Below are 25,168 nucleotides of genomic sequence, written 5' to 3'. Positions count from 1 at the left end.
TGGGTGTGGAGAGGGGGACAATTGATAAATCCACCTAAAAGCATTGGAGCAAAGCATCTGCAAACACTAGAGAAACAGTGCAGGCTTTTTTTCTCCACTTTTCATATTATAAGCAGATTGAGTTAGTACAGATTTACAGGGGGAAAACTGCATGATAGCTTCTGTATGACAGTAACGTCATGTGAACTATGCAAATTTAAAGGAGATTTGGGTAGCATCAAACACACAGTAAACCACCATGTAGATGAGCCCATAGTTGCAATAAGACTTAATAAGCAGTTAGAAAAAGCAGGTATGTTATAGCTATGTTAATAATGCACATGGAATTGCTGAAGGTTAGCTGCTTTGCTATAGATGTGTGGCCTTGAATGATACCTGGAAAAGTCAAAAAGATAACTGGCAGTCTGGCAGTCCACCTATGGATACCTAAAATAAATATAAATTCAATGCAGAGGTCATTCTTGTAGTTGTAGACCCACAAGGGGTCTGAACTGGTGGTGACCGACCAGAAGAGAGACCTCGGGGTTGTAGTGGACAGCACGATGAAAATGCCGACCCAGTGTGCGGCAGCTGTGAAAAAGGCAAATTCCATGCTAGCGATAATTAGGAAAGGTATTGAAAATAAAACAGCCGATATCATAATGCCATTGTATAAATCTATGGTGCGGCCACATTTGGAATACTGTGTACAGTTCTGGTCGCCTCATCTCAAAAAGGATATTATACAGTTGGAAGGGGTTCAGAGGAGGGCAACCAGAATGATCAAGGGGATGGAGCGACTCCCTTACGAGGAAAGGTTGCAGCATTTGGGGCTTTTTAGTTTAGAGAAAAGGCGGGTCAGAGGAAACATGATAGAAGTGTATAAAATTATGCATGGCATTGAGAAAGTGGATAGAGAAAAGTTTTTCTCCCTCTCTCATAATACTAGAACTCGTGGACGTTCAAAGAAGCTGAATGTTGGAAGATTCAGGACAGACAAAAGGAAGTACTTTTTTACTCAGCACATAGTTAAACTATGGAATTTGCTCCCACAAGATGCAGTAATGGCCACCAGCTTGGATGGCTTTAAAAGAAGATTAGACAAATTCATGGAGGACAAGGCTATCAATGGCTACTAGCCGTGATGGCTGTGCTCTGCCACCCTAGTCAGAGGCAGCATGCTTCTGAAAACCAGTTGCCGGAAGCCTCAGGAGGGGAGAGTGTTCTTGCACTCGGGTCCTGCTTGCGTGCTTCCCCCAGGCACCTGGTTGGCCACTGTGAGAACAGGATGCTGGACTAGATGGGCCACTGGCCTGATCCAGCAGGCTCTTCTTATGTTCTTATGTTTTAAAGCCATGGAAAAGTGGGGCATGGAGGGTCCATTGGAAATTAAGAAAAAGACATCATCACCACTGACTACTAGTACTAGTTGTTGTTGGTGTTGTTGTGGTGGTGTTCATGGTGGTGGTGTTAACAATAATAATAATTCTTACCCACCCTTCACCTTAAGGTCCCAGGGCAGGTTACAACAATTTAAGATTCATTAATTTTTGAAAACAGTTTAAAATAAATTACAATCACAGGAATAGAGAATAGGCATATAGTGCATGGAAGTGGCTACTTTGTCTCCTAACCCTGACCCAATCAAGGAAGGCTTGGGAAGGAAAAGGAGAAAACATTTTTGAGAACAGTTAGGTTTATCTGGGACCATTAGGTTAGTCTAGGGCTTTGAGATTTACTTTGTCTATGGGTAGAAACACACTCACTGTTGTGGTTCCAGCGTGTCTTCACCTCTGTCTTCTGAAAACGGGGGCAAATGAGGCTATTGAAACCCAGCCCCTTTTTACTGTAAAACCTGGTGGGGGCAGCTTGAGTGGGTTTTTTTAATTCAGCTTCAAAGAAATTTCACAACTGATCAGGAGATCAAACCACTCCCCCTCCAGGTGTGGCTAATGGTAACACTTTGATCTGGCAACTAGCTTGTTTACAGCCTAGGTAATGAATTGAGTCACTGGTATCAGAAAGTGCGGCAGATAGCTATTTTAGAAAAGTTAACACATAAAATAAGGGTAACGAGAAGACAGAGGAAAAATATTTAATTTGGTCTAAGGCTGTGAATGCCCTAGCAAGCTGAACTTGGGATTCTTTCTCCCATTTTGAACAAGTCTATACATTACTTTTCTTTCAGAGCATATGTGTGAAATGAGGATGCAGAACCTTTTCATGTGCAGCTAATGCCAAGGATGGATTCAGGGCCCTTGAGATGGATAGGTCTCATACCATGGATGGTCTTTCTGCTCTCACATCCTGCATGGCCCTTTAAATTAAAAAATGACTGCCTCAGTTTCACAAATGTAGTAATGATTGCCCATGTTGCATGTCACATCATTCCAGTTGTTCCTTGTTTGTGTGCTTTGGTCTATATGCATGACAACACAGTTCTCATCATCATTATTGGGTTCTCCATCTCTCCAGAACCTGAAAGAGAGACAATTTATGAGAAAAGGATGCATGGCTGGTGAGGGATGGGGAGAGAAAAGTTTAGTAAAATTTTCTCTGGCCCCCAAATCTCCTTTTAACAATGCAAACTGCAGAAATGAACATAGATCAGATTATACCCTCTCATATCCAGTGGCAAATTCAAAAGTGCAGAGTCCCTTCATGATAGTTATAGCCACACCCCTTCACAGCCATGTCTACTTTTAAGATTATATAGTACAACCTTCTAAATTTATATAATAATCTGACCCAGTTTGAATATTGCTTTCTGTTCCTCTGTCACTGTCACCATTTGACTGTTCTTTCTCACTGTGAAAGATACTGCTTGAACTACTGAACTCAGTGTCTACACACGTTTTTCTCCTGCTGCTACCAAAATGCTTGATGATGTAGATGGGATCCTATCATCAGGATACACTCTCTGTTCTGCAATTACAGAATTCTCACTTTCTATAACTTGTCCTGGCTTTTTGAAGTTTTGTTGTTGTTGTTATTTGCCTTCAAGTCAATTATGACATATGGTGACCCTATGAATCAGTGAACTCCAACAGCATCTGTCATGAGCCACCTTGTTCAGATCTTGTAAGTTCAGGTCTGTGGCTTCCTTTATGGAATCAATCCATCTCTTGTTTGGCCTTCCTCTTTTTCTACTCCCTTCTGTTTTTCCCAGCATTATTGTCTTTTCTAGTGAATCAGGTCTTCTCAAGATGTGTCCAAAGTACTTTTTGAAAGCTTCTTGAAGTAGGAACTACTAAAGGCTTATTTGCAATTGACACTCATTGGGGCCCTGCATAACTGCCTTAGAAAGCCCTACAGCAATAAAGAAAAGTACAACCTTTTAAAAAATTGCTATGTGTTTAGGCTTCACTCCGTTTTCATGCTGATTGGCTTGTAGGGCACTGGAGACATAGGAATCCTGCTAGGACCTGGTTCCCAAAAAAGTAAAGGGTCTAAGACCCCCGAGACCCCGGATGACTACATCCCTGCTCATATCATGAGCAACTTGTTTTGCCCGGCTTATCTCATGAAGTCCTCATGCTGATTATTAACCCCAGTTTCTGCATGGTGCAAGGGCCAATGTTCTGTTCTTACAACATTGTAGCCCTGTAGATCTGCCCAAATAGCACCAGACAACATACCCAGGATGCAGTGTAAGGTCAAGGCTCAGAAAATGTTGGGTTCTCAGGAAATCAAACAGGCCTTAAATCAGCAAATGAAGGACAGAAACTGAGCAGTTTTAAGAATTTCCCTGACTGTTCTCAGAGGGAGCCCACCATAGAACAGCAGATAAGGAAGCACGATTCATGTTTTGGAATTAACACCCCAAAGGAAGATGATCACACTGAACATGAAGGGTGTTTCTAGAGAACATAACAATGTAATCACATTTCTCATTGAAGAAGAAAACACTTCCCTCAAGATTTTCTCCTAGACACCCTAACATTATATCTCACCTTTTTCTCTATATAAACTGGCTCTGCCTGAGTATGGAATAGTCATCTTGACTGGAATCTGAGTGATTACTGGCTGCTCCTCTGATTGCTCCTTGGGACATCCGATCTGATGAATATGTTTTTCTTTAAGACCATCTATATATTTCACTTGTGAGAGGATTATAGATTTCTTGGTGTGCCTTACTAGCTTGTTCATGGCTATGTCATTTGCCAACCCTTGTTGATTTCCTTAAAATTGTGAAACAATAGACAATAAATAGTCATTTTGTTGCATGTTTTGCTCTGACACTAAAGGGGGGTTCAGAATGCCCTTCCCACATGTTGAAGGGAAATGTGGATTCCTGCATTGAGCAGGGGGTTGGACTTGATGGCCTTATAGGCCCCTTCCAACTCTACTATTCTATGAAACGGCTCATAGGGTTACACAGGCTAGCCCATCATGCACTGTGGCAACCCTTCTCCCTGGTGGATTTGGCTTTTTGTGAAAGGACTCTACACGCATATCATCAATTTATTAATCACCTCCTACAATTGTCTCAAGGTGATGTACTATAAGTACAGCAAAAAACACAGAAGACAGCCAATGTATTTAAAACAAAACAAAATTGACACCCATGGCAGAGACCCATTTATCCAGCTGGGAAAACCTACTGGAACAAAAATGTCTTGAATTTTTTTCAGAAGGTGCAGGTAATGGGTGCTACATGCTGATGTACTTGATTAGAGCTTTTGCGCTTGTAGGGGAACTCAGCCAAATCAGCTCAGAAAAAGACCACAGCAAAAACTGCTCACTGCAGAATGCTATGAACTGCTGGAATAAAGAATGAAGAGTTGCATCACACTGCCATCCCTCTCTCTCAACTCCCTTGTGAGAGGAAATCTAAGGAGTTTAAGGTTCTCTTGCATTCAAAGCCAGTGGCCTGATGCAAACCATTATTCTCTCAATCTCAGCTCCCCCCCAACCCTGGATCTGCAATGTGGAGATGAGAACACTGGCTACCACATGTGTGTGTGTGTTGGACTGCCTTCAAGGCGTTCCCGACTTATGGCAACCCCATGAATAGGGTTTTCATGGTAAGCGGTATTCAGAGGTGGTTTCACCATTGCCTTCCTCTGAGGCTGAGAGGCAGTGACTGGCCCAAGCTCACCCAGTGAGCTTCATGGCTGTGTGGGGATTTGAACCCTGGTCTCCCAGATCGTAGTCCAACACCTTAACCACTACACCACACTGGCTACCTCAGGGATGTTTTAAAGATTGCCATGATGATGTATATGAAGTGCTTTGCATGCTCAAAATGCACAGTTTAAATGCTAAGTATAACTATTACTATATCTATGATGACTCACATTGCTGTGTGCTCTGTCTGATCCACCCAACGCCATTGACCTTTCTCCTCCTGATCAGTGAGGCCAACACAAAAATTTTCTTTTCCACTGTTGGCTTTACTTAGATGTTTTGTAAGAAAATCCTGTATAAAAATAGAATCACATAATTAGGGCAAACAGAGATATTTGGGGACCTTTCATGCCAAACACACCCCAGACCCAAGGGTGCCTTTCATAGCATGCAAATCCCAGTGTACCTGAAGACTACAAACAGAGAGCGAGAGATGCTTCTTATATTCTGCTTCCAGGGTAGCCTGTCAGATACATGTATTTCAGGCTCCCCAACCTGGAACCCTTCAGATGTTGCTGGACTACAACTCCCATCATCCCTGACTATTGGCCATGCTGGCAACATGGAGTTGTAGTCCAAAACATCAGATTCAGAAAAGCTGACCTACTGTAACTCACCTGCTCAGCTTCCGAATTTATCACCACCAAGTTGAAGCCCATGTCTAGGCACTTCTTCTTGCTCTCATTCCAGGTCATCTTGACTGTAGAGAAATTGTAGCACCTGGATTCAAATTGCTGTAGGCCCTCCATACAACATAACAGGCCTTGTTCTGAAGGGGAAAACAGAGGCAAAGAGAAGCAGCAAGAAATTTAATATCTGGAAACAGATATTTTTTCCCTTTCCAGGTCTCTCTCTTGTTTTTAATTGCATTCAGCTAAGGTTGTTTGTTTAAAGTTGGATGCTACCCTTGTGGCATTACATTTCTTTTGTTTTGAAAAACTGTGTAGGGAGGATCAGAAAGTAAGTGGACATGCACTTTATATTGGTCAGATGGAGATCAGATACAGGTGGTGAAGAGCTGAAGGTTTTGCCAGACTTGCCAATTCTCCCTTCCCCCTGCACAACTTTTAAAGATACAGAAGACCTCTTGGAGGCTGCAACCAAGAGGTCTTCTGTATCTTTAAAAGTTGTGCTGGGAGAATTCCACCTTGTGGTTTTTCCCATTACAGCGTTGCAAGAACACCTGCACTTGGCTGACTTTCTCTTCTCCTAAAGATACAGGATCAGTCTCAGGCCAAGAACCTGGCAACCCTACTTTGAACATATGGTGAGTGGTGGCAACACCTGCCATCTCCAAAGATGGAGAATTACATTTTTTGTATGTTTGTTGGTGTTCTTACTTTGCTTCTTTCCTGCGTTACTACTGTTTCTACAGAGAATCTAACCTAGAAAACTATATTTCTCTCATTATTCATCCTAGAAATCTCTGTCAAATCTATTTTTATTAATTTCAAAGCCTTTTTATTGGTCAATGTCATATGATGGTGAAGACAGACTTTTGTGTTTCAAACTGGAGGTTATATTCTATTTCTATTTTGTGTGCATTAATGGTTAAATCTGAAACTACAGGTTGATGTAAAATTAGACTTATTACAACATGTGACTACTTAAGCAATGAATCTAGCTGTTGGAGAAGACAAACTTAGCCTGCCCAAGATGCATGTGTTCAGCCTGCTATGCTTAAACTACTCCACTTAAGGAAGGTTGAGCATAGAATTAAAAACAAAGAGCACACCTAGAAACTTGCTAGAATACATTTCACCTCCCACTGTTTTGACTTTTGCAAACTAAGACACTCCTCATGTCCACTGGAAACTATTCCGCAGAACAGTCAATGCCATTATTCCACAGTTGTTTTTGGAGCTCTTTTTTAAGTGTAAATTATGCAAAGTGTTGCTATACTTCACATATTTACAGAAACAGAAGCAGAAGAAAATCATTTTAATTTACTATAGGAAACTTCACTAAAATTGCAAAGTAAAGCAAACAGTAAGAAAGGGCAAAGGTTTGACTAGCATTGTGTGCCCCCGTTTTCAGAAAAGATAGGTGGGGACGCACTGGAACTAGCAGAAAAGTGAGTGTATTTCTACTCAGAGTCTCTCAATCAAGGCTGAATCCACTTGACAAAAAATGAAACATAGTTTCTCCCTATCACCACCACCCTCCAAGCATTTATTATGGGGAAAATTTAAAATGTCTATAACTTTTTTCTTTTGACAGAAGGGGAAAAAATGGAAGGCACAGCAGTTCCTCTGGAGCAGATAAAGCCTGCCAAATTACAGATCAATTCCGGCTCTTAACAGGCTTAGTTAAATGGGGGCGGCTTTTCACTTTTTATGTTAAAGGATCTAAATTCCCATCGGGTACATACAGGGCTTTCTGTGTTGCCCGTCTGATCCTCTCATTCACAGTTACTACTAACCTTTATCTTCAGTTCTTTTTAAGAGGCAATGCCATTCTGTTGCATTATGATACTGGCTTTCGAGGGATTCCTTCTTTGGGCTTCCCTTGAGCATAGCTGGAAAAAGAGAATGAGCGGCAATATCTTATAATATCGCAAAGCTCCAACATAACATTCTCCTTCCCAGGAGTGCAGTCGTCCAGGGTTGTGGGGGGTCATAGACCCATTACTTTTTTGGGAGCAAGGTCCCAGCCAGGTTCCTATGTATGAGGCAATCAGCATGAAAAGGAAGCATGTTAACCACTGAGAAGATTTCTTGTCTTTTTGTGTTGATTGGAGCCAATCAGAGTGAAAGGAGATGAGTCATCCACTGAGAAGACAAGGCTTCCCTTTTCATGCTGATTAGCTGCTAGGGATGTCTGCTGTAGTGGAGTGTGGACTCACAGGATGACAGGGAGAGCAAGGGAGATGAGGGAAAGTGTAAAAGAGAGCATGGCTGTGAGGGGGTGTGGTGTGACTTTCACAAAGGGACCCCGCACTTCTGAATTTCCCAGTATACTACTTCTTCTTCCCCAGTCAAGTCTTTTAACCCCTGTATTCTCATGTGATAGATTAACAGTGCCCCTTAGGGTGTCTGGGATTTGGCACCTCTGTAGTAAATTATGAAGAGACAGATATCTTGGGCTGATTTTTTCTGGAGTGGTCACACTACCACCTCTTTAAAAGTGTTAAGCATCACTCTTGCGCGTAATGATGCATTCACCACACTCTGGACCCATCCAGCCAATCCCTGTTGGCTAGTGTGAATCAGCAACAATGGTCAAGTGTTGAGAAAGCAAGTGATCAACTTTAGATACTTCGTCCGTGTCCCACATAATCAGCCTAGACCGTGCACTGGACACCTCACCCAAGTTTGTCACAACATGCCATCCAAATCAACATGGAGGTGTTGTGTTCCAGCTGATAATATATCTGAGTTTTCTTGGTTTTGTGACAATACATGCTACTTAAAAATACAGATGAGATTTTTGGGCTAGATTCTTTTAAAAAGACATTACTTGTAAGGGTAAAACAGTGAGTGAAAATGAATCAGCCCTCTATGGAAGAATGTAAGTGGCCCTAGGAAGGGGCAACTCTCTCCGTTTCTGTTCCTCTCACTTTCTCATTTTTCCAATCTTAAGTTCAGGACTCTACAACTGTTGGTGATTTTTTTTAAAAAAACCAAAAGTTTCTCATGAACATTCATCAGCATTTTAATGCAAATTTCTCCTAACATACACATTTTGTATTCAATTTTGCCTAATATACACCAATACATTGTGCAAAAATGTTCATATATATATTCTCCAACATAATGCATTTTTGTATGTTATTTTCATGAATATACGCATCTGTATGCACACTTTAACTTAGCATTTTTGCACGTTACCTGGCAAGAGAACTGCATTGCAAAAGTTGGAGAAGTGTGAATTTTGAAGAATGGCTATGCTTCAGTTTGCATATTGTTTCAGAAAGTACAAATCAGATAGATTCACATTTAAATATGAACTGAATCAAATTTCTTTCCCATCCCCAGTGACCCCTTATCATAACATGTCCAGTTCATGCTCACTCAGTTTAAATAGGTCAGTTATGAACTGGAGAACGTCTAGGCTCTGTCATGCTCACTGTTTGTGAGTCCTAAGAACCCGCTGGAGAGAGAAAATCACCGCTCAGTCATTTTTACTTTTTAAGCCTCTAGTCTAACAGGCTTCATTTCTCCCTGCATTATTCAAAACTGTCACATGACTATTTAGAAGAATCTTCCCCTTTCTCTCGGTTTTACCCAGTTTGCTTTTTCAAACAAAGCTCATCCTTTATACTCACCAATGATGACAACAAGAAGTGCAATGGATAGCAACATCAAAAACCCAGACATTACCCATGGAAACCAACGAGTCCATTTCGGGACTATACTAGGAGGTGTTGAAGGTGCTGAAAAGTGAAGATACCACCATCACAAAGGTTAAGGGTACATGCTCATGTGTAAGCTAGTTAGCTTTTAATATATTTAACAACCCTGCTGCATCGCTCTGTTGCACTCCCAATCTAACTGGCTACAGAATAATAATAAATGGATGAACTTGATAAACGGGTTAAACATAAAAACATAAGAACATAAGAAGAGCCTGCTGGATCAGGCCAGTGGCCCATCTAGTCCAGCATCCTGTTCTCACAGTGGCCAACCAGGTGCCTGGGGGAAGCCCGCAAGCAGGACCCGAGTGCAAGAACACTCTCCCCTCCTGAGGCTTCCGGCAACTGGTTTTCAGAGCATGCTGCCTCTGACTAGGGTGGCAGAGCACAGCCATCATGGCTAGTAGCCATTGATAGCCCTGTCCTCCATGAATTTGTCTAATCTTTTAAAGCCATCCAAGCTGGTGGCCATTACTGCATCTTGTGGGAGCAAATTCCATAGTTTAACTATGCGCTGAGTAAAGAAGTACTTCCTTTTGTCTGTCCTGAATCTTCCAACATTCAGCTTCTTTGAATGTCCACGAGTTCTAGTATTATGAGAAAGGGAGAAGAACTTCTCGCTATCCACTTTCTCAATGCCATGCATAATTTTATACACTTCTATCATGTCTCCTCTGACCCGCCTTTTCTCTAAACTAAAAAGCCCCAAATGCTGCAACCTTTCCTCGTAAGGGAGTCGCTCCATCCCCTTGATCATTCTGGTTGCCCTCTTCTGAACCTTTTCCAACTCTAGAATATCCTTTTTGAGATGAGGCGACCAGAACCGTACACAGTATTCCAAATGCGGCCGCACCATAGATTTATACAACGGCATTATGATATCAGCTGTTTTATTTTCAATACCTTTCCTAATTACCGCTAGCATGGAATTTGCCTTTTTCACAGCTGCCGCACACTGGGTCGACATTTTCATCGTGCTGTCCACTACAACCCCGAGGTCTCTCTCCTGGTCGGTCACCGCCAGTTCAGACCCCATGTGCGTATATGTGAAATTAAGATTTTTTGCTCCAATATGCATAATTTTACACTTGTTTATATTGAATTGCATTTGCCATTTTCCCGCCCATTCACTCAGTTTGGAGAGATCTTTTTGGAGCTCTTCGCAATCCCTTTTTGTTTTAACAACCCTGAACAATTTAGTGTCGTCAGCAAACTTGGCCACTTCACTGCTCACTCCTAATTCTAGGTCATTAATGAACAAGTTGAAAAGTACAGGTCCCAATACCGATCCTTGAGGGACTCCACTTTCTACAGCCCTCCATTGGGAGAACTGTCCGTTTATTCCTACTCTCTGCTTTCTGCTTCTTAACCAATTCCTTATCCACAAGAGGACCTCTCCTCTTATTCCATGACTGCTAAGCTTCCTCAGAAGTCTTTGGTGAGGTACCTTGTCAAACGCTTTTTGAAAGTCTAAGTACACTACGTCCACTGGATCACCTCTATCTATATGCTTGTTGACACTCTCAAAGAATTCTAATAGGTTACTGAGACAGGACTTTCCCTTGCAGAAGCCATGCTGGCTCTGCTTCAGCAAGGCTTGTTCTTCTATGCGCTTAGTTAATCTAGCTTTAATAATACTTTCTACCAGTTTTCCAGGGACAGAAGTTAAGCTAACTGGCCTGTAATTTCCGGGATCCCCTCTGGATCCCTTTTTGAAGATTGGCGTTACATTTGCCACTTTCCAGTCCTCAGGCATGGAGGAGGACCTGAGGGACAAGTTACATATTTTAGTTAGCAGATCAGCAATTTCACATTTGAGTTCTTTGAGAACTCTCGGGTGGATGCCATCCGGGCCCGGTGATTTGTCAGTTTTTATATTGTCCATTAAGCCTAGAACTTCCTCTCTCGTTACCATTATTTGTCTCAGTTCCTCAGAATCCCTTCCTGCAAATGTTAGTTCAGGTTCAGGGATCTGCCCTATATCTTCCACTGTGAAGACAGATGCAAAGAATTCATTTAGCTTCTCTGCAATCTCCTTATCGTTCTTTAGTACACCTTTGACTCCCTTATCATCCAAGGGTCCAATCGCCTCCCTAGATGGTCTCCTGCTTTGAATGTATTTATAGAATTTTTTGTTGTTGGTTTTTATGTTCTTAGCAATGTGCTCCTCAAATTCTTTTTTAGCATCCCTTATTGTCTTCTTGCATTTCTTTTGCCAGAGTTTGTGTTCTTTTTTATTTTCTTCATTCGGACAAGACTTCCATTTTTTGAAGGAAGACTTTTTGCCTCTAAGAGCTTCCTTGACTTTGCTCGTTAACCATGCTGGCATCTTCTTGGCCCTGGCGGTACCTTTTCTGATCTGCGGTATGCACTCCAGTTGAGCTTCTAATACAGTGTTTTTAAACAACTTCCAAGCATTTCCGAGTGATGTGACCCTCTGGACTTTGTTTTTCAGCTTTCTTTTTACCAATCCCCTCATTTTTGTGAAGTTTCCTCTTTTGAAGTCAAATGTGACCGTGTTGGATTTTCTTGGCAATTGGCCATTTACATGTATGTTTAATTTAATAGCACTGTGGTCACTGCTCCCAATCGGTTCAACAACACTTACATCTCGCACCAGGTCCCGGTCCCCACTGAGGATTAAGTCCAGGGTTGCCGTCCCTCTGGTCAGTTCCATGACCAACTGGTCTAGGGAATAGTCATTTAGAATATCTAGAAACTTTGCTTCTTTGTCATGACTGGAACACATATGCGGTCAGTCTATGTCCGGGTAGTTGAAGTCACCCATTACTACCACATTTCCTAGTTTGAATGCTTCCTCAATTTCATATCTCATCTCAAGGTCTCCCTGAGCATTTTGATCAGGGGGACGATAGATCGTTCCCAGTATTAAGTCCCTCCTGGGGCATGGTATCACCACCCACAACAATTCTGTGGAGGAGTCTGCCTCTTTTGGGGTTTCGAGCTTGCTGGATTCAATGCCTTCTTTCACGTATAGAGCGACTCCGCCACCAATACGTCCTGCCCTGTCCTTCCGATATAGTTTATATCCAGGGATAACCGTATCCCACTGGTTTTCTCCATTCCACCAGGTCTCCGTTATGCTCACTATATCAATGCTCTCCTCTAAGACCAAGCACTCCAGTTCTCCCATCTTGGTTCGCAGGCTCCTAGCATTAGCGTACAGGCACTTGTAAGCAGTGTCTCTCTTCAAGTGTCTTTGGCACTTGTGGTTTGGCCTGTGGTAATTTTGCTCTTCTGAATTTATATCCTGTCCCCTGCTCTCACAATGCCTACTTCTAGGCCTACCCCTTTTAAAATTTCATCATTTCTTTGGTTTTTATCCCAGGGAGGAGGTTTATTCCGAACCGGACCTTCCTCAGCTCCTGTCGGGTTTCCCCCCTCAGTCAGTTTAAAAGCTGCTCTGCTACCTTTTTAATTTTAAGTGCCAGCAGTCTGGTTCCATTCTGGTTCAAGTGGAGCCCGTCCCTTTTGTACAGGCCCGGCTTGTCCCAAAATGTTTCCCAGTGCCTAACAAATCTAAACCCTTCCACCCGACACCATCGTCTCATCCACGCATTGAGACTGCAAAGCTGGGCCTGTCTGGCTGGTCCTGCGCGTGGAACTGGTAGCATTTCAGAGAAAGCCACCTTGGAGGTCCTGGCTTTCAGCATCCTACCTAGCAACCTAAATTTTGCTTCCAGGACCTCACGGCTGCATTTCCCCATGTCGTTGGTGCCAACGTGCACCACGACCACTGACTGCTCCCCAACACTGTCTACCAAACTATCTAAACGACGGGCGATATCCGCAACCTTCGCACCAGGCAGGCAAAACACCTTGCGGTCTACACGCCCATCACACACCCCACTGTCTATGTTCCTAATGATCAAATCACCCACTACAAGGATCCCTCCACCCCCTGGAGATATATCCTCGGCACGGGTTGATCTATGGCAAAGCCAGTTCTGTGGACCAGTAATCAAAGCTGACTGTGTGTGTGTGTGTGCGTGTGTGCACAGTATTGATTGGCTGGCTGGTGACTTGGATTTCATTATCCCACCTCCCTCCACCTCTCCTCAATGACTGAGAGGGCTGATGGTGTTTTAAAGGTATAATTATATTTTTTCAATTTATATCCTGCCCTTCCTCCCAAAGCAGCCCAGGGTGGCACCTTTAAGACTATAAATATACAAACATTGCTTAGAGAGTTGAACACATATAGCTCATCTGAAGAAAAAGGGGAGAGCACAGATGCAGCAGACCTCTTCTACAGCATCTCCCATCTAGGTAGTCACATGTAGGTCTTTTCTATCTAAATGTGTTTTCTACAATAAACATAGTTATTTTTCTTATACCAGACTCTTATACCAGTGCAATTTCTACCAAGCTGAAGTGTAACTACTGCTTAGTGCTTACTGCATGTGGTTAATTCCGCAAAAACCATTATAATCCATAGATCCTAACAGCCAGTTCCTCTTTTAAGATACTTCTGCTCTGTACATACCCAAAGATGAAAAGCCAGCTACAAAGGGTTACACTGGGGCTGCAGAGGCACACTCTGTGATGGGCCGAGAGACCAGAGCCACAAGGCTCCAGCATCCCTGCTCTCACAGGAAGGACGTCGTGATAAGGGGGGGGGAGACCTGGCCCCGTCCATTGTCCAATGAAAGAGCGGCTGTCCCAGTGTGTTGCTCCCTTTGCCTTTTCCCATTCATTTTTTCCTTTTGTATCCTGCCTATTAGATTGTGAGCCTACCAGGAAGGATTCTCTTGTCTTTTAATATCTGTACAGCACTTAGAATATTTCCGATGCTTTGTAAGTATTAAATAACCATAATAACAGCAGCAGCTTCTTTGGATGTGCAGATCAGTAGCACCACTGCAGCTTCTCTTTGGCTCTGTACATGCAGAGTTACACGATAAAATACGTTAACAATAACTGGCTTAGCCCTCCAAAAACTGATCAGTGATCAACCTTAGACAGGAGGGCTACATGCATTTTCTAGAGGGTAGCTCTGCTATTATTTTGTAACAAAAACTACAACAGTCTTGTGGCACCTTAACAACTAAGAGTTGTATTCAACTAAGTCCTATGCAGAGTAGACCCACTGAAAGTAATGAACCTAAGTAGTCATGTCTATTAACTTCAGATGATCCAGTGGTGTCACTAGGCAGCGCCTTCTCCCTGAGACTGTGAGCAATCATGCACACACAGCACGCACATAGCCGAACAACAGGGCCCGGGAGCGCGCCACCACCTCGCTGCTGCCGCTTCCACCTTCTAACAGCCGAGGAAGGCAGGCGGCGCAGCACGTGAAGGCTCTCGGTGCCTAGGCGGTGCCTGGGGGGCGGCGGCTCTGGGTGTCACCCCCATCTGGTGGTGTCACCAGGTGCGGCCCACACCTGCCGCACCGCCCTAGTGACGCCCCTGAGATGATCTACTCTGAGTAGGACTAGCACTGATGCTTATGTCATAATGCATTTTATAGAAGTGCCACAAGTCACTTTGTTGTTTGGGGGATATACGTGACTCAGCGGCAATGACTTAGGACCATGTCTTAGTGGTAGAGCACCTGTTTTGAAGGCAGAAAGTCCCAGGTTCAGCCCCCAACATTTCCAGGTGGGGCTGTGAATGCCTGGAATGCCATTGCCAGTCAGTGTAGACAGTAGTGAACTAGAGCAGGAGTTTCCAACAATGTTGTTGGAGTACAGCTTCCATTGTCTCTGACCATTGACCCTGTTGGCTGGGGATAATAAGAGCTGAGAGTCCAAAACATCTTAGGGCACCACACTGGCTACTCCTGAGCTAGAGAGACCAGTCGTCTGACTCTATAAAACTGCTTCCTATGTCCCTACTCTGCACTTTATTTATTCATTTATTATTTGATTTGTATCCCGCCCTTCCTCCAAAGAGGAGCCCAGAGCGGCACTTCCAATACAGTATACATGAATTCCTTGTGACTATGAATCATTTTTGAGAAATGATCAGTCACCAGTAGATTTGTGTTGGGATTTACAAATTCTCTACAGACCACTTATGCAAATAAGTTTCTGACTGTACTTCCCATTAACTTTAATTCTGTTGTACAATTGCATAGCCTGCAAAATTCTAGATGTGAAAGAATTGTTTCTCCTTGGCAGCCAAATATTTGAGGAATTCTAGTGTTAAAAACCCCTCACATAGATCTTCACTTTTATATCATACGTAAATGTAAATGTAAATGTAAATTTAATTTTTAGGTCGCCTATCTGGCCGAAGCCACTCTAGGCGACGTACATATTAAATTCCAATAAAATACAATAAATACAGTAAATACAATAAAATATGATATACTCAGCAATAACAAAAATAACAACATATGCAGTACATAACAACGGGCATTCAGTATGTAAATTAGCTCACCCCGGCGGTCCCAAATGCCTGTCCAAACAGCCAAGTTTTTAAGGCTCGGCGGAAGGTATCCAGGGAAGGGGCATGCCAAAGATCGAACGGGAGGGAATTCCAGAGAGTGGGGGCCGCCACTGAGAAAGCCCTCTCTCTAGTCCCCACCAACCTAGCTACTGTTGTTGGTGGGATAGAGAGAAGGCCCTGCGTGGCTGATCTTGTCGGGTGGCATAATTGGTGATGCTGGAGGTGCTCCTTCAGATAAACTGGGCCGAAACCGTATAGGGATTTAAAGGTTAACACCAACACCTTGAATTGGGCCCGGAAAACTACTGGAAGCCAGTGTAGATTGAATAACACTGGTGTAATATGATCACGGCGACAACTGTTTGTAAGTAAACGAGCCGCCGCATTCTGTACTAGTTGAAGTTTCCGGACCGTTTTCAAGGGTAACCCCACGTAGAGCGCATTGCAGTAATCTAATCGAGAGGTGACCAGGGCATGTACTACCAGTGGGAGCTGATGAACAGGGAGGTAGGGTTGCAGCCTACGTATGAGGTGTAATTGGTACCAGGCTGCCCGGCTCACTGCCGAAATCTGAGCCTCCATGGACAGCCTGGAATCAAGAACAACTCCAAGGCTGCGGATCTGATCCTTCAGGGGTAATTGTACCCCATTAAACCTCAGGTCAACAGGGCCCAACCTCCCTCTGTCTCCCACAAGCAGCACCTCAGTCTTGTCAGGATTTAGCTTCAGCCTGTTCCTTCCCATCCATCCACTCACGGATTCCAGGCACTTGGACATGGTCTCCACAGCGAACTCTGGTGAGGACTTAAACGAGAGATAGAGCTGAGTGTCATCTGCATATTGGTGACACTGCAGCCCAAATCTCCTGATGATGGATCCCAGCGGCTTCACGTAGATGTTAAATAGCATGGGAGAGAGGATAGAACCCTGTGGCACTCCACAAGTGAGAGGCCAAGGGTCTGAAACCTCATCGCCCAATGCTACCTGCTGATGCCAGGCCCCAGGTACCCAGCCAGCCAGGACTGATTCTTACCACCTGTCCCTCTTTGGAGGGATACATAAGCCGGCTGGCTGAGGTGGCCTGGGAGACCCAGGCCCTGCAGGAGAAAGAAAGCATCGCCCCAAGGGAAGGAGAGGCTGCTGCTCTTGCTGCTGCTTTCTTTTCTTTTTCTTTTTTGTTGGTGTGTTGATGCAATTTGAGATGAATGGGTGCCTGATTATATGAATGTATGTCTGAGTGAGTGTGTATGTTTATATGCTGTATATATGGCTGTATATATAGCTGTTTTTATACGTTTAATTGTTGTATATTTTAGTTGTATTATTTATTTATTTATTTATTTTTTATTTATTAAATTTATATACCGCCCGACTAGCAATAGCTCTCTTGTGCTTCGGAGAGAGTTTTATCCATCAGGCGGGGAGACTTGAGGGGGCCCCAATTGCCGTAGTGACGGGCAAAGGAAGGTATGGCGCTGTGAGAAGGACGTGCCAGGTAAGGGGAACGCGGTCCAGACATGTTGTGGCTGTGCCTTGTTCCGGTCCTTCCCACACCCGCAAGGTCGTTGGTAGTCCTATCAGCCAACTCTCAGATCTCCAGTTGCTGTTATTAAATGCCAGATCGGTATATAATAAAACCTCCCTCGTCCACGATTTGATTGTGGATGAGGCAGCCGATCTGGCATGTATAACCGAGACCTGGGTGGGTGAGCAGGGAGGAGTTGGTCTCTCTCAGCTCTGCCCACCGGGGTACTTGGTTCAGCATCATGGTAGATCTGAGGGTCGGGGAGGTGGGGTTGCTGTCGTCTATAAGAGTTCCATCTCACTCACCAAGCACCATGTTCATTCAGTTACTGGCCTGGAGTGTTTGCACCTTGTGTTGGGCCAGAGGGACAGGCTGGGAATCCTTTTGGTGTACCGCCCACCTTGCTGCCCAATGGCTTCCCTAACTGAACTGGCGGAAGTGGTCTCGGATATATTGTTGAGGTCCCCCAGACTAATAGTACTGGGGGATTTCAACATTCAGGCCGAGACCACTTTGTCTGGCGCGGCTCAGGACTTCATGGCTTCCATGACAGCCATGGGGCTGTCTCAATATGTTAGTGGTCCAACACATGTATCGGGGCACACTCTAGACCTTGTTTTTGCTACTGAGCATGGGGAAAGTGATCTGGATGTGGGGAGTTTTACAACACTCCCTTTGTCATGGACAGACCACTGCTTGCTGAAGTTTAGACTTTCAGTAACCTCTTCCCTCTGCAAGGGTGGGGGACTTATTAAAATGGTCCGCCCCCGGAGACTAATGGATCCTGAAGGTTTTCAAAGGGCTCTGGGGGATTTTCCGGCTGATAGGACTGGCGCTCCTGCTGAAGCCCTGGTCGCTCTGTGGAATATGGAGATGACCCGGGCTGTAAACACGATCGCTCCTGCACGCCCTCTCCTGTGTAGAGCTCATACAGCTCCATGGTATACTCCGGAGCTGAGAGCGATGGAGCAAGATAGGAGGAGGCTTGAGCGGAAATGGAGACGAACTCCCGACGGATACAATTATGCGCTGGTTAGTGCTTCGACTAAGCTCTATGTAGGAGCAGTGAAGGCAGCTAAAAAACATCATTTTGCTGCCACTATTAAATCATCTCTTTGCCGCCCAGCGGAGCTCTTTCGAGTTGTCCGGGGGCTTCTCCATTCAAACCCTCCGGACACAGTGGAATCATCGGAGGCCCGCTGTAATCAGTTTGCCGATCACTTCCAGAATAAGATCTCATGTATCCACCGGGACCTAGACTCTCAAGTTATAGCAGTAGATCCTAGTGAGATGTCCGGAGCACAGTCTTGTCCTGTTTTGTTGGATGAGCTTCAGTTGGTTCAACTCAAGGACGTGGACAAGGTGCTTGGACAGGTACGTGCAACCACTTCGGTACTGGATCCTTGCCCCTCCTGGCTGATAAAAACTAGTAGGAATGGAACAGGTAGCTGGGCCAAGGAAGTGATAAATGCCTCTTTACGAGAGGGAGTGGTCCCGGGCTGTCTGAAAGAGGCAGTGGTGAGACCACTCCTGAAAAAGCCTTCCTTGGACCCAGACAATTTTAACAGCTACAGGCCAGTGGCGAATGTTCCATTCCTGGGCAAGGTCTTGGAATGGGTGGTTGCTGGCCAGCTCCAGGCGCTATTGGATGAAACTGATTATCTAGATCCATTTCAATCGGGTTTTAGGCCCGGTTTTGGCACTGAGACAGCCTTGGTCGCCCTGTACGATGACCTATGTCGGGAAAGAGACAGAGGGAGTGTAACTCTGTTGATTCTCCTTGATCTCTCAGCGTCTTTTGATACCATCGACCATGGTATCCTTCTGGAGAGGCTCGCGGAGTTGGGAGTTGGAGGTACTGCTTGGCAGTGGTTCCGCTCCTACTTGGCGGGTCGTCTCCAGAAGGTAGTGCTTGGGGAACATTGCTCGACACCGCGGGCTCTCCAATATGGGGTCCCGCAGGGGTCAGTTTTGTCCCCCCTGCTTTTTAATATCTACATGAAGCCGTTGGGAGAGGTCATCAGGAGTTTTGGAGTGCGTTGTCATCAGTATGCTGATGACACGCAGCTCTACTTCTCCTTTTCATCTTCTTCAGGTGAGGCTGTCGATTTGCTGAACCGTTGCCTGGCCTCGACAATGGACTGGATGAGAGTTAACAAACTGAAGCTCAATCCAGACAAGACTGAGATGCTGTTGGTGGACGGGTTCTCTGATCGGATGGTGGATATATACCCTGTCCTGGACGGGGTTACACTCCCCCTAAAGGACCGGGTTCGTAGTCTGGGAGTCTTTTTAGACTCTTCCCTCTCACTTGAGGCTCAAGTAGCCTCGGTGGTTAGGAATGCGTTTTACCAACTTCGGTTGGTAGCCCAGCTACGTCCCTATTTGAGTAAAGAGGACCTTACATCAGTGGTACATGCTCTGGTAACCTCACGTTTGGATTACTGTAATGCGCTTTACGTAGGGCTACCTTTGAAGACAGTTCGGAAGCTACAACTAGTGCAAAATGCAGCGGCCAGATTGCTGACAAGGACCAAGCGGTCCGAGCATATAACACCTGTTCTGGCCAGCTTGCACTGGTTGCCAATATGTTTCCGGGCTAGATTCAAAGTGTTGGTATTAACCTATAAAGCCTTATACGGTGCGGGACCACGATACCTTGCGGAACGTCTCTTCCGATATGAACCGGCCCGTGCACTACGTTCTGCTACGAAGGCCCTCCTCCGGGTTCCAACTCACAGGGAGGCCCGGAGGGTGATGACAAGATCTAGGGCCTTCTCAGTGGTGGCCCCCGAACTATGGAACAGTCTCCCCGAGGAAGTATGCCTGGCGCCGCCTCTGCTCTCCTTCCGGCGCCAGGTCAAAACCTTCCTATTCTCTGAAGCATTTTAAGTTACACTGATTTAATTTTAAAAATGTTTATTGTGTTGGATTGTTGCTTGTATTTTAGTATTGTTTTGTTATTTATTGTATTTTTATGCTGTTTTATGTTCACCGCCCAGAGAGCTATTGCTAGTCGGGCGGTATATAAATTTAATAAATAATAATAATAATAATAATAATAATAATAATAAATAATGCCTGTCAGAGAGAAAGGAACGGAACCACCGTAGAACAGTACCTCCAATTCCCAATCCCTCCAGGCGATGTAAAAGGATACCGTGGTCGACGGTATCAAAAGCCGCTGAAAGATCCAGGAGGACAAGAAAGGTGAATTCTCCCCTATCTAGTGCCCTCCTCATATCATCCACCAGAGCGACCAAGGCTGTTTCAGTTCCATGTCCAGTCCTGAAACCCGATTGGTATGGATCCAGATAATCCGTTTCATCCAAGTGTGTATGACAGGTGTCCAGTGCTATAATCATACCATGAACTGCCTCAAGCTCCACAGGAGAATCTTATTTAGGCAAACATGATCATCTGTTCATTTCTCGGGCCCACTAATTTAAAGGGATACCAGAATGTAAGTCTTCTTTGTACTTGGCTTTGGAGTCATTTTTTCTGCTTGATGCTTGCCAGTTAAATTGTACCTTCTCCAACTACTTGATGGATGCTCTACAAGGAAAAGGTTCTCCTACCCTCTTCCTTAAGGTTAGCTGTCTCTAGCTCCAAATCCCCAAATATGTTCTTAAGTGGCATAGTTTTATGGCCACATGAACACGCCATAAGAACATAAGAGGAGCCCTGCTGAATCCAACCAACGGTCCATCTGATCCAGCATGCAGCTCTCACAGTGGCCAGCCAGGCCAATGCCTATAGGAAGCCCGACAGCAGGACAGCAGCACTCTCCCCACTTGTCTTCCCTGCAACAGGGATGCAGTGGCATCTCCAACACTGGACCATCGTCACTAACAGCCATCGACAGCCTTACCCTCCATGAAGCTGACCAAGTTAGCAGCCATGACTGTGAATTCCATCGTTCAGCAATGCACTATGTACAGAAGTGTGCTCTTTTGTCTGTCCTGAATTCCTTATCATTTAGCTTTGTTGGATGACCTCCAGTTCTAATAGGATGAGACCGGGATAAACACTTCCTTGCATCTACTTTCTCTACAAATAACTTTATGCATCTCTATCATGTCCCCGTTATTTGCCTTTCCCCCCCTCAACTAAAAAGCCCCAGAATCTTCTGCCCCTTACCTGGGTAAGCCACGCCGTAGGGCCTTGATGCTGTGACCCTCTGATGTTAAGCTGATAGCTACACAGAGCAGGTCCTTCCCTTTGGTGGGGTCTTTTTGGGGGAATCCCTCCTTCAGAAAACCCACTGTGCCCAATTTTCCTTTTACCTTTTAGGAGGTTCATTAAGACCTGAATACTCTAGAGCAGCCTTTCCCAACCAGTGTGCCTCCAGATGTTGTTGGACCACAATTCCCATCTTTCCTGACCATTGGCAATGCTGGCTGAGGCTGATGAGAGTTGTGGTCCAACAACATCTGGAGGCACACTGGTTGGGAAAGGCTGCTCTAGAAGTTCTATGATGCTCTTTAGTGTTCTGTGATTTTAGACATTGGGCAGAGCAATCCTGCGGAGGGTCGGGCAGGGGAGCAATGATGCAGATTGACTACTACCTCCAAACTCCTGCTGGCTTACACCAGCCGGTGCAGTGGTGGAGAATTTTGCTACACCAGCTCCAAGCTGATGTAACAGAGGGGCTCAGGGAACAGGCCCCTCAGGGGATCAATGGGGCTTTGGATCCAGGAGATATAAAACTGCTGGTGCTCCACCTTGAAGTGCCTCTATTGCCAATGAAAGTTCTACTGGCAGTAGCTTACTGGCTGCCTAGGCAAAGCTGGCATCTCTAGCATAATGAAGCACCCCCCATATGTCTGCCAGTGGAGGGGTGGATTGCACACAATCCCAACCCAATTTCCAGTCTTTAACATTTGAGGGGAGAAGAAAGAAAGATAGAATTGCATTCCTTGTCATTTGATTTTGACAATTTTAATTAGTCTTGTATATGGAATTTTATTTTGTAGGCTGCCTTGAAAGCACAGCTGAGGTCACAAGTCAGAAGTATAAATTTAATAACGACATCAACAAATAATATATATAAGAGCTCATTAAAGTGAGACACTCTTGAAAGTCTACAGCTTAATTCTTAAGCATTTTCAAATTTCACATGTACTGGGAGCAAATGGATGGCATCCAAGTGGCAAAAAATATTTGTATGTGTTTCCCTCTGAGAGATGAAGCTGCATTATACTGAGACAGGCACTTCTCAGTACCCCAACTCCAACCGGCAATTAAAATAAGAAATGGAAGTCCTATCCTCATATTTGGATTACATAAAGGACAGCTAAAAATTAGTCTTGCACACATCATGCGTGCTACGATGCACACATATTCAGTGAGCATTACAGATCTTCTGTACATGCCAACAGAGTAATGATGGGCTTACAGGCTGGATGTAAGAGAAATGGATTTTGTTTATATGAATTGGCTTAATCTTCCAATAACCATTTTCAAAAATCTAATATAGTTGTAGAATGTCATGCTAAGAAAAGAAGGTATCCACTTGGTTGATTTCTGCCTGCTATGCATTGAAGTCATACTGCAGATCAGAAAACAGAAGGATTGCACTGTACCTGAGCTACCATAAAACAGCTCAGTGGGGCAGCAGGGATAGCCAAAGACTAATTCACTTTTCCCTTTGAAAGGTTGCCCACACCAACAACACATATACCCATGCACCCCACCCGAAATCTACAGATTTTTACCTTTGGGTTCAGCAGGTGAAGGCCCATTCTTGAACTTCACTTCAGCATATGTGACTTCCGAAGCCATTTGGATTCTGAAGAGTCCTTTTCAAAACTTATGTTATCAATGGAGATGGATTTGTGTGGTGTGGAGGGTAATAAAAACAACTTGAAAATAAAGATTTTCCAACTCTTGAGAGCTGTACAGCTCTCTGCCTTCTCCAGTAGTCTGACAAACCCAAATGACAAAGGATAACAATCATGTCCCCCCACCTACCCATCCCATCCCATGAGATAATGTATTTGGAGGCCCAGGACCTTTCACTGGTTCTTCATTTAGAACGCTCCCCAGCAACTGAAGGGAAACAGAAGAGGAACTTCAAGATGGAAAGGGAAGTGCTCCCCTCCCTCTCCCCCTCCCTCACAGTCTTCACAGTCATTGGTCTTGTCCCTCCCAACCATCTGACCACATTTCTTGCCAGTACAGACCAGAAGCTTAAGTAACTTCCTTCAACAGCCATATCATAATGAGGAAACAAAAAACAAGACAATCTTAGGCAATGTGAAATTTAGGTGCAATAATGGGTTGACTGAAATCAGGAATCTTTTCAAATATGGATATTTTAAATCTTATAACAAAATAAACAATGAAATGGGAGGGCACCATCCACAGTTTTTCAGTTTTCACCAGTCAGAAATGTAGCTAATTGCTTAGTGACTAAATGTGACCCATTACGAGATATTACAGACGTGGAAAATCCAGAGCATGTTACTGAGTAAATTGCATGGAATTATTATGAGCTGTGATGGTTCTGCTAATACATATCAAACTAAATGGAAACAAACCCTGAACTATGAGATTATGTCTGACATATAGAAAAGGGTGTGGCACACTATTTCACAGCCAACTTTAAGTACTAATGTTAAAGAAAGTTTGAACGATTGATTTTGGATTCTGAACAGAACTACAGAGGGATGGTATCTAACATCTATACCATACTGTTGGAGACCTCCACGGGAACTTTAGTACTCTAAAAATGCAGTGGGAGATGGATTTAGGTATGCCACTGGAAGTCTGCAAATGGGACAAATTGTGGGCTTTAGCACCCTTGAGATCAGCCTCTGCCTCCCTTAAGGAAAACTCTCTTAAAGTAATTACTGTATATTATCATTCTTATTAAAATATTCATATAATGCTATTCATTAAAAAATCAGAATCATAAACACATATAGATGCACACACATTTAAATCAGAAACCATTAACTAGTTATTGCAGAAAGTTATCCATAATAGTCAGAACACATACAATCCACCATAAATATGCCCATCCTCCAGCAGGGAAAGCAAAACAAAACAATATATGCATTCCACCCCATCTCTCATCTAGGGCATAAACGGCTGCTACCCTACCCACCTCATCCTCAGGGGTTATGACCTCTCTGGGATATCTCAGTCTCTCACACCAGGCACCCCCAAAAGCATGAAACCTATGTATGTCATGCACTCACCCTCTCACACCCCCGAAATTATACAGTAACAAGAGTGGCTTTATACTATAGCCAGCATGGAGTTTTCACATTCCGCAGTGTTAAATTGAAAATACCCCCCATGCCATCCTGATGCTTCCTATAAGCTCATTGCAAAACAAAACCTTACAGGACTTATAGTCCTGAACTCAAAAACGCTTGCTTAACAACCCTCTGAATTTTCATGATGATACACAAAACAGTCAGAGAGAATAGAGAGTTCAAAGTCTAAAAAGAGAGAGAGAAAAACCAGAGCCCTTTTGGACTTTTTTCTCTGAGTTCTCATAACCTGTTGAAATTAATTAAAAATCAGCCATGTTCACAGAGTACCTGTAATCCTATTACTAACCTTGGCCCATACTCTGACCTTCATCTTCTGCAGTTGAAAAGTTGAAAAAATGCCTGGCTGATTTTTAATTAATAAATTTTGGCTAGATCTCAATGATAAGGTCAGCATGCTCAGTAAGAACCAATTGTCAGTTTTCTAAAAGCCAGACTCACAGCTGCTGGGCTTGGTTAATCAGGGGGCCACACCCACACCAG

At 44.1% G+C, this 25,168-nt stretch overlaps 1 protein-coding gene across 2 annotated transcripts; it reads right to left on the bottom strand.

Moving 5' to 3' along the window:
- Positions 1-2,058: 2,058 nt before the first annotated feature.
- On the bottom strand, positions 2,059-23,442 carry LOC133364183 (C-type lectin domain family 4 member A-like). Of its 2 annotated transcripts, XR_009757868.1 has the most exons (7): positions 23,120-23,442; positions 9,377-9,484; positions 7,532-7,627; positions 5,727-5,878; positions 5,280-5,401; positions 3,933-4,160; positions 2,372-2,457 (listed from the first exon to the last, which is right to left on the bottom strand). XR_009757868.1 is itself a non-coding variant. In XM_061584389.1 (6 exons), exons 1-6 carry the CDS (start codon positions 23,184-23,186, stop codon positions 2,304-2,306), a joined length of 699 nt encoding a protein of 232 aa, XP_061440373.1. In that variant the 5' UTR covers positions 23,187-23,442; the 3' UTR covers positions 2,059-2,303. The 2 variants fall into 2 exon arrangements, 1 of the variants encoding a protein (XP_061440373.1); XM_061584389.1 differs by lacking the exon at positions 3,933-4,160 and having other exon boundaries at positions 2,059-2,457.
- Positions 23,443-25,168: the final 1,726 nt, after the last annotated feature.

This window comes from Rhineura floridana, chromosome 9 (assembly GCF_030035675.1).
Source record: "Rhineura floridana isolate rRhiFlo1 chromosome 9, rRhiFlo1.hap2, whole genome shotgun sequence".
Lineage (NCBI taxonomy): Eukaryota > Metazoa > Chordata > Lepidosauria > Squamata > Rhineuridae > Rhineura > Rhineura floridana.
This window is presented reverse-complemented; position numbering and strand designations above follow the sequence as displayed.

Bases quoted from the DNA above. Each gene is read 5' to 3' on its own strand.
- LOC133364183 (XM_061584389.1), bottom strand. From the start codon at position 23,186: ATGGCTTCGGAAGTCACATATGCTGAAGTGAAGTTCAAGAATGGGCCT. The intron at 9,485-23,119 runs GTAAAAATCTGT...TTCACTTTTCAG, and splicing joins TTCACCTGCTGAACCCAAAG to CACCTTCAACACCTCCTAGT. The intron at 7,628-9,376 runs GTGAGTATAAAG...CTCTTTTTCCAG, and splicing joins ACTTCTTGTTGTCATCATTG to CTATGCTCAAGGGAAGCCCA.